The sequence below is a fragment of the Ammodytes marinus genome, assembly GCF_949987685.1.
Source record: "Ammodytes marinus genome assembly, chromosome: 9".
Classification (NCBI taxonomy): domain Eukaryota; kingdom Metazoa; phylum Chordata; class Actinopteri; order Uranoscopiformes; family Ammodytidae; genus Ammodytes; species Ammodytes marinus.
The window spans coordinates 22255847-22270483 of NC_137213.1; the positions used below are offsets into that span (position 1 = coordinate 22255847).

General features: G+C 40.7%; 3 protein-coding genes across 3 annotated transcripts; 2 read left to right on the forward strand and 1 right to left on the reverse strand.

The window, feature by feature from the left end:
- Positions 1–1078: 1078 nt before the first annotated feature.
- Positions 1079–5455, forward strand: parla (presenilin associated, rhomboid-like a). The gene is made up of 10 exons (XM_080034783.1): positions 1079–1187; positions 1791–1983; positions 2106–2210; positions 2522–2654; positions 2802–2897; positions 3092–3241; positions 3559–3629; positions 3719–3820; positions 4403–4500; positions 5303–5455. Exons 1-10 carry the CDS (start codon positions 1108–1110, stop codon positions 5433–5435), a joined length of 1161 nt encoding a protein of 386 aa, XP_079890909.1. The 5' UTR covers positions 1079–1107; the 3' UTR covers positions 5436–5455.
- Positions 5456–6844: 1389 nt separating this feature from the next.
- extl2 (exostosin-like glycosyltransferase 2) lies at positions 6845–9830 on the reverse strand. The gene is made up of 5 exons (XM_080034784.1): positions 9785–9830; positions 8311–8759; positions 8152–8222; positions 7375–7490; positions 6845–7257 (listed from the first exon to the last, which is right to left on the reverse strand). Exons 1-5 carry the CDS (start codon positions 9787–9789, stop codon positions 6849–6851), a joined length of 1050 nt encoding a protein of 349 aa, XP_079890910.1. The 5' UTR covers positions 9790–9830; the 3' UTR covers positions 6845–6848.
- Positions 9831–10140: 310 nt separating this feature from the next.
- On the forward strand, positions 10141–13749 carry LOC307255226 (9,11-endoperoxide prostaglandin H2 reductase). The gene is made up of 8 exons (XM_080033877.1): positions 10141–10254; positions 10460–10563; positions 11022–11270; positions 11529–11630; positions 11739–11830; positions 12204–12386; positions 12490–12549; positions 13145–13749. Exons 2-8 carry the CDS (start codon positions 10488–10490, stop codon positions 13238–13240), a joined length of 858 nt encoding a protein of 285 aa, XP_079890003.1. The 5' UTR covers positions 10141–10254; positions 10460–10487; the 3' UTR covers positions 13241–13749.
- The last annotated feature ends 888 nt before the right edge of the window (positions 13750–14637 follow it).

Here is a 14637-nt window from a genome sequence, read left to right on the forward strand (position 1 = left end):
TTATTCTTCTCTATGCTCAAAGCTTTCACATTTTCTTTCTTTCTTTCTTTCTTTCTTTCTTTCTTTCTTTCTTTCTTTCTTTCTTTCTTTCTTTCTTTCTTTCATTTTGGACATATCTGCAGAGGGGGAATTATAATTTGGATCATTTACTTAGCACTATAACAAAGGGAAAGTAGGCCTACTCATTTAACCGCATTCATAATTTTACTCTTGTAAAAGTACAAAAGTATTAAAGTCCAATTGTACATAAAGTTACCTATGCAACCTATTTGACCTCTTTATTATAACTTGTAGATCTAAAATCTTAATCTGCAGTTAGAGGCTGTCAAGTTTGTAGTCCAGTAAAACAAAGTACAATAGTTATCAGTAAAATCTAGATTAGTGGAACTATAAAATAGCACTAATTTGAATGACTCGAGAAGTATTGTAGCTAGACCTCGAGCATCAGACAAATCTGTTCTTTAATTAGCCACTAGAGGGAAGTGAAGTGTAGTCTTTCGAAAATCAAAAAGATGTTGTGTCTGCACAATTCAGAGGCCCTGTCCTCCTTCTTTATTCAAGTTATCTCAATGTTTAATTCAGAATAAGAATACAGGGAAGTGACTCCTTGGTTTTCAGTAGCTTTTAGTGTAGCCACTCATGCACACAGTAAACAGAAAATGGACAGTGACATACACAATCTCTACAGCTTAGGCTACTGTAGGCCTACATGTAGGCCTAAGGGTTAGTTGAGGTGCAAATAATGGCTGGATAATACCATACTAGTGTGTATGTTGGCTAATAGGCATAAATTACTTTTAGATGTAGTGTGCTTTATGTAGGCCTAGTAGGCCTACATTTCCATTATGCATCAGGCCTACATCATGTATGCACAGTAGGCCTATGTACAACTTGCTTAGACTTGAGAATAAGTGGCTATGGTTACATTGGGTTGAAGTTACAATAAAGTTGTATTTTCCGAATTATATTCTTATTTGCGGCTTGTATAAAGGTTCAAAGATCTCTTGAGTGGAACTGACGAATCGGAGCTTTAAGACGAGTCCTTGAACGCAGCATTAGCTCTAGACTGGCGGCGGGCGGGGCTTCTGGCAGGAGGTCATCACAAACATGGCGTGGAGGGGATGTGTAATGAAATGGGCCAAAACAGAGTACATCAAATCCGCGAACACGACTTCACGAAGCCCCAGGTGAGAGTAGCATACGGCTGTTCAGGTCGTATTTTCTTTCTAACGTGAATATCAGTGACGGGACGTTTGTGTAAGCGTGTGTTTGTGTGATTACCTAACTGTCACTGTGGAGAGATCCACGGGGCTGAGGACAGCTGTACATTTCATATGTTTACAGTCAAAGCAGGCGAAACCAGTATGTCTTTGAATGAGCCAAGCTTTTTAAGACGCATAATTAAATATCCTGCTTTTCCTACTGCCTATTTTTGACCCTATTAAATCTGTAGCCTGATAATTAAATAGCTAAGGTTTTAACTTATTGGTAGGAGGCTTAATCTCCTGAGCCTGCATGCTTCTCAGCCTATGTTCTCACCTAGCTGTATACTTGCTAGTTAAGCCTGTATATTTTACACAATTGGGTGCTATCAGCATTACACGCTATAGTTTTCACTGCAGAGCTGTTCTGTTGCGTGAATACAGCTAGGCATTCATGTTATATTTCAATCAAGTATGTTTTTTCCATAGTATATAAAAGTTAATATTTTTTACTGAAGCTGTCAGTTTGTAAATAATAATACTACTGATTTAAATATTCCTCCTGATGTGGACACGTTTTCTTGGCAGACTGAACCCCCACAACCAACAGAGCCGTGGTTTCCGTCGAGAAGCCAAAAGAGCGGATACGAAGAAAGGAAATGTCACCCAAGAAACAAAAGCTTCACCCTCTGAGGCTGGCACACCAGGTCCCCCTCATCCAACTCCTCCTCCCAAAGTCCCCAGGCCATCCCTTTTCAAACCGCTGATGTTCACAGTAGGGGTAGGTCCTTGCAATTCTTCCATCCACTTGAATGAGAAAAACTAACTGATGCACGCACTAGGCCTACTGGAGGTTTGGGACACTTTGATGGCTGTTTTGGTTGTTGTCTGACTCCATGTCAGTTTACAGGCTGTACCTTCGGTGCGGCAGCCATCCTGCAGTATGAGACCTTGAAGTGGAGAGTTCGGAGGGCCAAAGATGAAGAAGAGTCCGAAAAATTCTCACAGGTGAGGTTTTAAAGGGATAGTTCAGTATTTTTGAAGTGGGATTGTATGGAATACTTAAACATAGTTATTGTGTTACCTTATGGATAAAGCTGTCAGCACAGTCACTATAAGAAGTTTAAGGGAGGTGTCTGGCGTTAAACTGTAGCTGTGGCAAAAATCTGCCATCTCAATAAGGTAACACACTTACTATTTCTAAGTACCCCATACTACTCCACTTTAAAAATACTGAACTATCCCTTTTTAATGATGCATCTCTCCTGCGCCGCGGTCAAGCTTATATTGATCCAGTGAACCATTCCCATGTAACCCAGGGGTCCCAGGACATGGCGCACTGGCATGACTGGTGGAAGCAGCTGTCGGGCTTCCAGCGACAGCTCATCCTCCTGATGTCCACCGTGGATGACTTCTGGAGCGGCCTCACAGAGGGACAGAGGACAGTCACTGGTAACCCATTTTGCTGAAACAAGAGTCATTTTGTGCCTTTTGTGTCTTCAAATATAACGGCCAGAATCTACGTCTGTCTTTATATGTGTTAAATCTTACCCTACATTTCTTCATAGTCAGGAGCTCTCCTTATTGCCTATTTCCCAGGTATCATTGCGGTAAATGCTGTAGTCCTGTGTTGCTGGCGAGTGCCTTCATTGCAGAGAAGGATGATTAAATACTTCACGTCCAACCCAGCTTCCAGTAAGTATAACTGTTCTACCTAGACATTTGAATGAATAATACAAAGATTGCTTAAACAAACATGAAGGGTGATCATTTCATGAAAGTGTTAAGTTTTCAGCATGATCTCCAATGGCCATGATTAAGTTTTCCTCTATGTGTGTTCCAAGCGCACGTTTAATGTTTCCGTCCCCTTTTTCATCTCCCCCTACCAGAAACACGGTGCCTTCCCATGGTCCTATCCTCCTTCAGCCACTACTCCATTATCCACATGTTGACCAACATGTATGTCCTGTGGACATTTTCTTCAGGAATTGTGACTCTCTTGGGGAAGGAGCAGTTTCTTGCAGTCTACCTGTCTGCAGGTGAGTTAGAAAAAGAACAGGGATCTGGAGTCTTATTGCCTTTAACTGAATACAAATACAGTATTGAAACAGGATTGAATCTATCAAGCCCAAACCTCTTTTATTCTCTTATTGAATCTATTGAGGCACTCTAACCACTATACCACGAGCGCCCAACCACTTCTAGAATGTCTTACGAGTTAGAATCTGGGTACAGTTAGAACTAGTCGGTAAAATAAATGGTCACTACGAAAAATGGGAAAATAAAGTGAAAAAAAGGGATGAAATAGTTTTTTGCGGGTTGGAAGGATTGATACGTCATTCATGTGCATTTTCAGGTGTGATTTCCAACATGGTTAGCTACATGTGCAAAACAGCCACTGGACGTCTCTATCCATCACTAGGAGCGGTAAGATATATACTCAAACGCCATACAGCCCCACGTAAAAGAAGTGCAATAACTCTAATCTTTTGACCTGTCTTTTGTTTGATCCATAGTCAGGCGCCGTCATGGCCGTGCTGGCCGCAGTCTGCACCCAGATGCCAGAGGCCAAGCTCGGCATTATCTTCCTTCCCATGGTCACATTCACAGCAGGGAGTGTAAGTGATGCGCAGTACGTGTGTGTACATCAGGTTTATATGTATGGTTAGGAAAAAAAGGGTTGTCTTGCTCTGTTATGTATATACTCACCTCCTGAAGTGTAACAGGACTTGGAATACTGTAGTTTTCACACATTCAAAAAGGGTGTTGACAGTCCCGTTGTGTCTTTGCTGCAGAGACTAGGTGATGTGAATCTGTGCATGAACATAAGGGACAAAGTCCAGTGTGTGTGAGTGAATTTATTTCATCATAACATTACGCCTTGATCATGCCTCTTGCTTTCATATCCGTAGCAGGTTGTTTTCATACAGAGGATCCGTCGATGTGTGCGCACTGGATTGTGGGTCAGAATCTCCCAAATAGCATGCTGATTTCAACACTGAAAATCTCGGACGGATATAGTAGACATCTGGGTATTTTTATGCATACTAAAATCTGACCACAAGAATTGGGACATCCTAAATCTTTTTTTCTACCATACTAAATAGCAGAAAGAATGGGTATTGGAACGCAGCCTGGTTGTTGATTTAGTGTAGCGTACTGTGTATAATTTCCGGTTCCTGTCATTGCTCTGTCTTTAGGCTCTGAAAGCGCTCGTTGCCATAGATGCAGCTGGGCTAATACTGGGATGGCGGCTGTTTGACCATGCAGCCCACCTTGGGGGAGCCCTCTTTGGAGTGTAAGCGACCAAATGTTTCTTTTACGTTTTAAAGGAATAATAACAGTTTATTTAACCTCAACAGGTCTTATTTAAAAGGATGGACCAATAATACAAACGTGTTTTATAGCGGAGAAAAACTTACTTGTTCGTCTTACCTGAAAGTTGGTGTTTAGTCTAAACTGTGGAAAATGCAGTGAGAGAGTAAAAAAGTCTGCTTGTACCTTTTGAGTTCAGTCAATTCTTGACCTTTTGAAACGGAGGGTGGAGAATAAAATCTCGCCACAATTTACATTTGGTAGATGTTTAGAAGCTTTCTTTCACATCCAATACACTTTAGTAGCAGATGGAGTTCAAAACCTAAAAGCTGAGGTTCAATGTCCTTTATTTGATCAGAAGAAAATGTGAAATTTTGAAGATTTGCTGATGAAGACACGGTCCAGAACTGCTACTGAATGTCCAACATGACACTCAAAGTTATGAGAAAAATTCTGTAAAAATAACTATATACTGAAATCACAAGTTACATGCTGTATAAAACAGTATTATTATTATTATTATATATTTATTTACTTTTATTTATTAATGCTTTATTGGACAGTTTGAGAGACAGAGATTAAATGGGGCAGAGAGGGGAATGACATGCAGAGAACAACCAAAGTGGGGCAGGGGGCGCTCTAACCACTACACCATGAGCACCCCCATAAAATTGTTTTATTGAATGTTTTTTTACATGTAAATATCAAGTTGTTGGACACTGTGGTTCATAGTATCCTGTCCTGCTGTGTGTTTTTAACCGTCTCCTTTTTATCTGGTCCTACAGATGGTATGTGGCATATGGTCACAAACTGATCTGGAGGAAGAGGGAGCCTCTTGTCAAGCTGTGGCATGACATGCGTTCCTCCGGTGTCAGTGGATCCAGGCCAGGAGGAGGACGTGGGCCTGGTGCACAGTGAGAACTCTGCAAGTCCAGAGCTCACCTCAGAAATATGCAAGGACACTTTTTACCCACCAGTAAGGGGAGGGGGTTGGATGTTATTGTTTATCATTAAATATAGTTTTTCATCCAAGTTTAGTAAATGAGCTGATTTTAATGGCATGCAGAGCGCTAAAACTTGAAGACCAGGTCACGGGACCCGCCCGGTGTTGCAATGGCCGATGGTTACTGTGCAAGCTGATGACCTCTGCTGCAACCTACAAACAACACCTTCAATCTACCAAATGGAAACATCATCACTATCCTACCTCTTAGTAATGTTTAACCTTCAGCCTTTGTGTGAGCTTTTTCCTATACACGTTATTGAAAGCCATTGTGTAAGTAAGACAGTGCTGATACGATTCAATGACTAAATCATTTGCTGAATTCAATGTAATATAACAGTCCTGTGAGATGGTGCTATTAAAACTGGAGTTTCAACCATCAAAGTCAAAAATGCTTTAATACCTATGCATATATAGCTGAAGGGAAATGAACTAATTGAAACAAGAATTTACCTGATAATTGTCACCACATCCAAAAACATTGCAGAAGGATCCCCATCACTCTGCGTTTTCTTCAATCATTCTGTACGTCCCAGGGTATAGACCTCTGTTCACCTTTTTCCAATCTTATTGACAGATATTGTAATTATGAATTCATCCACTAATCAGTTCAGAGAATACTGTCTGCTTTATTTAACTTAATCACATGATATGTTCCTAAGAAAATTCACGTGACCACATTTTCTTTTTTAAACTGATTGTCCATGCATGAATAGTGCTGCACATAAATATTGTGTTGAAAAGTGCAAAATACTTAGAAATAATTCTACTTTATCTGAGGGATTTTTTGGGGCCTAAGATTAGGTTTGCCGATCTAAGACTGACAATGTTCAATGTTGACATTTCATCCGACTGGGCCATGTGTAAAATCCTTGCTGTTCACACTGCTCAGTATCCTGAAACAAAAAACGATTGCATTGAGCACCTAAACAATACGAAAACATAATAAATATTTGTATTTAGTGTTGAAAACGTAGTGTTGAAATTAATTTCCTCAGATGAGAAACTGCCATATCGCTACTGTTTTGCAATCATTTTGCAAAATATTTTTTCCGTGAAATTTATTCCCATGAAGGGGTCGGCACTGTTAACACAAATAACTGCTACTTTAAAATGTCTGAAGCTGTAAAAAGCTTGCTTGCATTTATGTTTTCTAGGTCCAGTAAATGATGCCAAAGACAGCTAGAGATCATGGGAATATCCACTGTCCACCAAGTGATCAACCCTCATACCACGTGATGAGTTGTCAATGTCAATAAAACACGGACGTGCCAGGCTGCTACTTGAATATCTTTCAGGTCAAAACAGTCAGTAATGTGGCAGTTCCCTCAACCTCTACTCTTGTGGTTGGCATAGCTGGGGAAGCCAAACTGGGAGATCATCAGGTTGGAGAAGCAGAGTGGCATTAAGCCGTAGATTTGCGTCAGCCGGTTCAGACAGTAGGATCTCTGTAGAAGGTGTTCGGGGCGGTGCCACATACCCTGGTACCCGCTGCTGGCATCCTTTTCCAGGTTGCGCAGATCCACGGGTTTTACAAAGACCCCGGCGGGTTTGTTAAATGTGCCCGCTGCAGACTGGGAGTGTTTCCTCAAATACAGCGCCACGGCAAAGTTCATGGCGATGTCGTCGCAATTCTGCGTTTGGTCCACCAGCGCGTGCACTGACTGAGGCTGGTCCTGGAAGAGCTGCAGGTAGCGACGGTGGAAGAAGCCGGCACCAATTAACACCATGGAGTATCTGAGGGGAGAGAGGATCAATGTTAAAGGTGTAATCAAAGTAACACCAAACTAAACAAGCAACGTACAGTTAATGTGGAGCTTTGTGTGGCACACGAAAAAAAGAAGCATAACTTACTTGTCACCTCCAGCTGTTTCTGGGTCCTGCAGTTCAAAGCTGCCATAACTGTACACTCCTCCTCGTGTGGAGACGTGTTTCCGTGGGACGAACCCGACAATCTGCTCTGGAAATTGCTGTGGAACCAAAGATAACACTGCTCATGCTACACCTCCTCATGCCATTCACATTGTGTGTGGTGCAGTTAAATCGACCACATAATGCCTCTTATGTAAATGATTAGTTAGTTCAACATTAATATGGGTCCCCGTTATTTCAAGAGACTCTCAAAGTATGCAAAAAAACACCATCTCTCTTTTACTCCACCTCCAGCTTTCTAAAAACCTGTGTTCAAAAACTCAAGTCAAGATTTCCCTCCCCCTTATGATGTTATAAGGGGAGGAGCCAGACCCCTCCCTTATTAACCAACCTAACATAGTACTGCTCCACCTGTGATAAGCATAGCCCCGATACCCCTGAATCTAGCTGGAAGTTTTATTAAACAAGATTCAAGCTGAATTTGGGCCAATGAGAGCAGACTGGGCTTTTCGGAAGGCAGGGCTTAAAGAGACAGGCTCCAAAATGGAGCATTTCTGACTGAGGCCGGCAAGAGGAGATTCAACAATGGCACTGTGAGAAATATAAAGGTTTGTTTGGGACATTACACCATGTAAACCGTTTCTAGCAGAGACACAAATTACAATTTTGATATGCATTATATGTTAACTGTAACAAGTAGATCAAATCTAGATACAAATGGGAATCACTTTCATCTACAGAGTGGCTGAACCTAATTACCTTCCAGACTGAGAAAGCAAAGCTGATGTCGGGAACACTGACCAGGGTGTCGTCATCCAGCATCAGCACAGCTAAGGATCCAGGCAAAAGTCAAACAAACGCCAATGAAGGACAATCTTGAAACAAGACATAAAAGATGAAAAGCTTACATATACTCACCATCTGTATCAATCTCAGGAAATGGTTGTAGTCTGTTGCGCATCAGATTGCTAGTCTGCACCTTGAAGAGCACGGGGACCGGATGAGGCCCCAAAGAGTCCCACAACTTCGCCGGCGTCTGCTCCGCAACATTGTTCCAGACTATAATGATCCGCTGGAGATGAGGCACCGCCTGGTAATGGTTCAGGAGTTTGAGCAAAATGTCTGTGCGGTTGTAGGTTTGGATAATGATGGTAAACCTCTGCTCCTCCTCCGTGCTGTCACCATGGCGGCTCTGCGCAGGATTGTCATTTTGTGATGTTGCCCGGCGCAGCACTCCCAGGACACCCACGGCCCCCTGCTCCTCAGCGGGGGGCAGCAGGGCTGTCAGGGCCGCACCTACCAGGAGCAGCAACAGGATGGGCCACACCAAATAGCTTCTCCGGAAGCACATGCCGCAACGGGGGACCCTGCGCCACAGGAGAGGCATAGATATATAGAGAAAGATGGATTCAGCTATCTGAACAGTAGGCTTTGGCTGAATGAGTCACACTATTATGTTGTGAAAAATATTCTAGAGGCACCAAAATAACCCTGCCCTCTTGTGGCGATGAAAGGACTTACTTGTCAAGGCCCTTTTAAAATGGATAGATGAAACCATTAGCCAAATAATCATCCTTCTTTAAAAAAAACTCTGTTAACAGACAGATAATGTGACAAAAAAAGTGGCATTGAAGACAGATAAGCTAGACAATGGGCAGACATACAGGCACAAACATAAAGCAGTTACAATGAGTTATGTGATGATATGATAAGAGTCCTCAATAGAGATTAGGTTAAAAATACAAATACAAAAAATAATAAAAAAATAAGAGACCAATGATATATACCTTGATTAATTGAACAAGGGGATGGAAACATCTGGAATGTGTGTGTTGGAAATGGAGTCACTTAATTGTTCCCATGTGATGATATGGATATGCAGGACATCTCCAATAAAATGTACTCAAGCTTTTGTCACTCCCAGCAGCTGATACATCTCAGAAGTCGATACACTCACTCAACTTGTAGGCTACACACTCGGCATTGACTTATTTATGTGGTGTTGGACTTATCAATGGAATTCAAAGCCCACGTGAGGCTTTCTGCACACACCACCGGGTCAATCAGAAAGTGATCAAATGGAAATAGCTCCTGTGAACATGCTAACAGCGTTGACGGCTCCAGAATCACTTGCTACACCCCTGAACACGCTTTATTTGTTTCGTACGCAAATTAGCTTACACACAAAACCGGACTTATTGAAGTATGAAAACAATTATTTTGTCGTCCACATTTAGTAGAAGTAATCTCAAGCATGTAGTAATATTTCAATTAATAAACCCAACAGCCACAAGATAGAGCAATTTCTTTCCATCTAGCACGTTAGAAACGTTTCTTAATAGGTTCATGGTAGAAGTCCTGCTTTATTCATTGGCCTAACTCGAAAACTTACCTCATTTTGATGGCACTGCAAAAAAACCGTTTCACTACATGGTCGCCATGTTGGCTGAGTGTAACCAAAGAGCCTGAGAGGAAAGAGCATAGTAGCAACCATAGCAACAGCAACCATATGTTTGCAGACGAAAGAAAGTAACCGGAAGAGACGTTGCGTGCTTAAATGGACAATAACATTAAATATATACGATTTATTTAAGTTTTTCTGTTTACATTTCACAATATAACATTGTCGCACATTAGCGTATTATGTATCCTTTAGAAACAGACGCTCTCTTAGTTGTAAATAGGCGGTTTGTCAGGTTTTCCGTTGGAGGCACATCTCCATCTATCCCAGAGATGCTACTGCCGTAGGAAAGTTAGTTAGTTAGTTAATTCTTTATTGTCCACGGTGTGGAGATTTGTAAAGGAAAACCGAAAAACTTTACTATCAAATCACTAGTCCAAACCGCTAACAGCAAAGCTCAGGTAAGTGTGGTTAGTGGTGCAGTGCTGGAATTGTTTGTAGCCTATAGCCTCATTTTTTGTAGCATATGGTATGTAGTTGCTTTGGAAAGTCGTTAGAAATCGTAGAGTATAGTTGTGTAACAACGTTTACGCTACTTTACGTTTATTAAGCAAAGCGATTCATAAAGGCATTACAAAGTAAGAATGACACTTGTTTGCAATTCAGGTTGCTCGGCTTTGCGGCACAAAAGAAGATGTCTTTCGCATCAGTGCTGAACTGTCCCAAAGTCCCACTTTCAAATGGTCTGCAGATTCCAGTATTTGGGTTAGGTGAGTTTATCTCCCAGACGTGTGGCGTGACACTATGCTAATACAAAACAAACAAAAAAAGGCACACACATTGTATGATGTTTATAGCTAGTATGTTGTGTCATGCGTTATTATTTATTTGTTCAATATGTTCTTTTAATTAGGCCATGTATTGGAGGAAACCATAGATAGTAAATAATAGGAGGAAACCCTAATTGAAAATATGACTAGGCCTATATTAAAATGTTAGTGTACATTTCTCTCACACTCATTCAAAAACAACACAGACAGACAGACAGACAGACACACACACACACACACACACACACACACACACACACACACACACACACACACACCCACAGATGTATTTATCTTCTTTATGTCAATGTAGGCTACTGCATCTATTTTACAGTTATTTTCATATGGGACTATGGCAATACTTTTAACCTATATTGTGTTTAATATTCTTCATCCAGGCACATCACATTCTGGCGGATACTCTCATGATGCCATTGTGTATGCACTCACTGAGTGTGGTGTGTGTCACATTGACACAGCAAAGCGCTACGGCTGTGAGGAGGAACTGGGTAAAGCTATAAGAGAAAGCGGGATACCACGAAGTGACCTGTGGCTCACCAATAAACTATGGCCAGGAGACTACGGATACAAGGCTGCAAAGAAGGCCTACCTTGACTCCTGCTCAAAGATGGGGGTGGAATATTTTGGTATGGGTTGTGTGATTGATACAGGTTAACAGATACTACAGTTTTCTGTGCTTGTTGTCAAAATCAGTGACTATCTCTTATTCACTGATTTTGACCACAAGCATTCTCCAAAATCACCGACTCCACCTTTCACCTGTGGCCTTTCTCTAAAAGATGTTCTTTAATTATTATGGCAGTCTATATTCCACAAACATTCTATGCATATTCCTGTCTATTTTTCAATGTTTGAATGAAATCATCACAGTCTCTTCTTTTCAGACCTGTACCTGATGCACTGGCCAGAGTCGTTGCAACCTGGTGGCTCCAACAGGGAGATGAGAGCTGAGACGTGGAGAGCTTTGGAGGAGCTTTATAAAGAAGGTAGAGAAAATTAGAGATAATGTCGAAAAAATGTTGCAAAAGGTGGTATTATTTTGATGATACCAGCAAAATATACATACAGTATATTAATTATTTTTTTCACTATAGGGGTGTGCCGTGCCATTGGTGTGAGCAACTTTCTGGTCCACCACCTGGAACAGTTAAAGGAAGACTGCAATGTCGTTCCACATGTTAACCAGGTCTTTTCTTGTCTTTCTTTTGAGTTCAGAAAACAAGCCTACAGAGGCAATCAGGCAGGTTTGGGAAATGACTGACTGGTTTCAGAGATGATGTATTGCAAGAAGAGAAAAAAACTATGTAAAAAACTAATACTCTTTTAGTTGTGAGGGTGAAGTAGATTTTTCATGAGGGTCCCTATACTGATATCATACTGCTACACTAATGTTAGTTTGCATTGCCCCATGAGCTACTAAACAAACAGCTAGGGTTTTTATGGCACATGAATGAGTCTTTGGTGTGCTGTTTGTAACAATGTTGAAGTATACAGGTAAATTAAGTGCCTACATGCAGTAAGTTGCCTATGATGTATCTTACAAATTACATGCACTACAGGTGGAGTACCATCCTCTCCAGCAGCCCAACCAGCTGATAGACTACTGCCGTCAGGAGGGAATTGTGTTTGAAGGGTACAGTCCTTTGGCTAAGAATAAAGCCCTCAGCAATCCAGTGGTTCTCGAGGTAGCAGAAAAATACAGACGCACACCTGCTCAGATCTGCATACGCTGGAGTATTCAGGTGCTTGTGCTGTTACATTTTGCCAGCCTAAAGGTCTCCAAGAATATATTTATATATTTGTTTTCCTTGTTTTTTACGAACAACAATCTCTACGTTTCCTCAGAATGGAGTTGTCACAATACCAAAATCCACCCAAAAGAAGAGGATACAAGAAAACTGTCAAGTGAGTTGTTATTGCATTGCACATGTCTTTTTCATGATTGCAAAATAATTATTTTACGATTACGTGATAAGCCGAAGCAGGCATCGCGACACAAATACATTAAAAGATGTAAATAAGCAACAAATGAATAGACCCTGAATAGACCCTCGGCCCCACAATAGATCACAAGCAGCGTGTCAGGATACAGTAGTGTAGGCTTGTGTGAGATGACCAATTTAACTGAGAAATGACAGGGAAAAAGCCAAAAGTTGTCCCATCTGCTTCAGTTTATATTTGATTCATTATAACCTTGTGTTGATTAATGCAACGGTCCAGTGTCAGGAGACATGCTGCAGGCTGATCAGGGATTTTACATTTTACAGGTTATTAATAATCCAGTATATTTTAAAAAGGTATTATTATTATATGGGGAAAAATGTATATGATATAATTTATATCTGTGTAATAGAAAGATAAGTATGAGCTCAGGAGAGCAGGCAGTGATGCAATGAGAAGCCAACTCTCACCCATAATCTCCAATGTGGCTGCCATTCATTTTCACATTTCAACTCTTCCTCTCTTCCCTGTCCTCTGCTCTTTAACACGCATGCTGAAGGTGTTTGGGTTCCAGCTGGAAGAGTCGGATATGGCCGCTTTGGGAAGGTTGCATGACAACACACGTGTGTCTTGGGATCCAACAAACGTAGAGTAACAACGTGTGAGAAAAAGTACTTTGCTGAAAGGGAGAAGCCACCATATTTCACAGCTCAATCGTCTCTGGCACAAACGGACGAGCCAGATGGTTTTGAACTGCCTTGATTTTTGCAAGTAACAACAATTGTTTTGTTACAAATTTTAAGAACGTCTACATTTTTTAAATCATGAGTAACATAGAAAATCATTTTGAAGTACTGATTATTCATCAGGGGCAAAATAAACTGAGTTTGTGTCATGAATCTTCTTTCAGGATTTCCTTAAGCCTACTACCAAGCTTTTCCGGAGTGTCCTAAATTGCTTATTACAATGAGAGATAAATGGGCAGGGTACTTAAAACCCATTCCTTGACTTTATAAAGGTTTTGTGTGCAGGCATGTATTTGTAAGTGTGGTGTACGCACGTTTGTGAATTAACATTATATTACAGCTGTTGTGGATGTATTGCCAAAAGTAGCTTTGTATTTTAGCTACATATCTTCACAGCCTCTGCGGAACACATGTTTCCCCTGCCCTTACTTAGGGTTTAAGGGCAGGGTGTCATGCTGTATGGAATGTAAAGCCCACTGAGGCAAATGTCTATTTGTGATATTGGGCTATACAAATAAAACTGATTTTATTGTATTTGTTTCAGTGTCTCCCCATTTTTCTACTATTCTAAATCACTGACACAAAAGTCAATGAGAAAATGTTTAACTTTTAACGACAGTGTTTTCATAAAGAGGAAGGAAGCAACAATATTCAATGTAAAGATGCTCTATACATGCTGGGACTGATTTTGAGTTTCAAGACATCCACACTTGGTCACTATACTCGCTCACCAAGTTATGCAGTGATTACCTTAAAGTTATTAAATTACCAATGAAGTGGGTAAGCTGCTTTGACAACAGTTTTCAATCTATTGCGCTGCAGGACAGTGTACGATGCATAGGAAAAACTTCAAAGAGTCAAGTAGGGGAACAAGACAAGTTATTGTCTGCTCTCACACTATGCATAGTGCATCACGTAAACAATCGTAACTTCTACACTTAGAAATGTATCGGTTGTGTGTAGTGTTGTTTTTGTCAACAAAATGTATGACTAAATATCGTCGTCAACTAACCTTTTTCACGTGACAGTGACGAGACTAGACGAAAATAGCCACAGATAATATTGACTAAGAGAAGACAAAAATGCTCAAGACATTTAGTCGACAGAAACTTGACTAGACTTAAAGAGTTTAAACGTGACTAAGACTAATAAAAACTAAAATTAAAGTTTGACAAAAAGACTAGACTAAAACTAAAATTAAAACAGGCCGCCAAAAACAACACTAGTCTTCCGTGTCTGGAATTGCATGTATTCTTGAGTCTATAAGGTAAAAATAATATAATAAGATAAGATAACCTTGTTTGAC

Excerpts from the sequence above, each read along its gene's own strand:
- parla (XM_080034783.1), top strand. The coding sequence starts at position 1,108 with ATGGCGTGGAGGGGATGTGTAATGAAATGGGCCAAAACAGAGTACATC. Across the intron at positions 1,188-1,790 it reads ACGACTTCACGAAGCCCCAG|ACTGAACCCCCACAACCAAC; the intron begins GTGAGAGTAGCA and ends TTTTCTTGGCAG. Across the intron at positions 3,821-4,402 it reads TCACATTCACAGCAGGGAGT|GCTCTGAAAGCGCTCGTTGC; the intron begins GTAAGTGATGCG and ends CTCTGTCTTTAG.
- extl2 (XM_080034784.1), bottom strand. Across the intron at positions 8,223-8,310 it reads TCCTGAGATTGATACAGATG|CTGTGCTGATGCTGGATGAC; the intron begins GTGAGTATATGT and ends CTGGATCCTTAG. Across the intron at positions 7,491-8,151 it reads TTGCTTTCTCAGTCTGGAAG|CAATTTCCAGAGCAGATTGT; the intron begins GTAATTAGGTTC and ends TTGGTTCCACAG.
- LOC307255226 (XM_080033877.1), top strand. The coding sequence starts at position 10,488 with ATGTCTTTCGCATCAGTGCTGAACTGTCCCAAAGTCCCACTTTCAAAT. Across the intron at positions 11,631-11,738 it reads GGAGGAGCTTTATAAAGAAG|GGGTGTGCCGTGCCATTGGT; the intron begins GTAGAGAAAATT and ends TTTTCACTATAG. Across the intron at positions 11,831-12,203 it reads TCGTTCCACATGTTAACCAG|GTGGAGTACCATCCTCTCCA; the intron begins GTCTTTTCTTGT and ends CATGCACTACAG.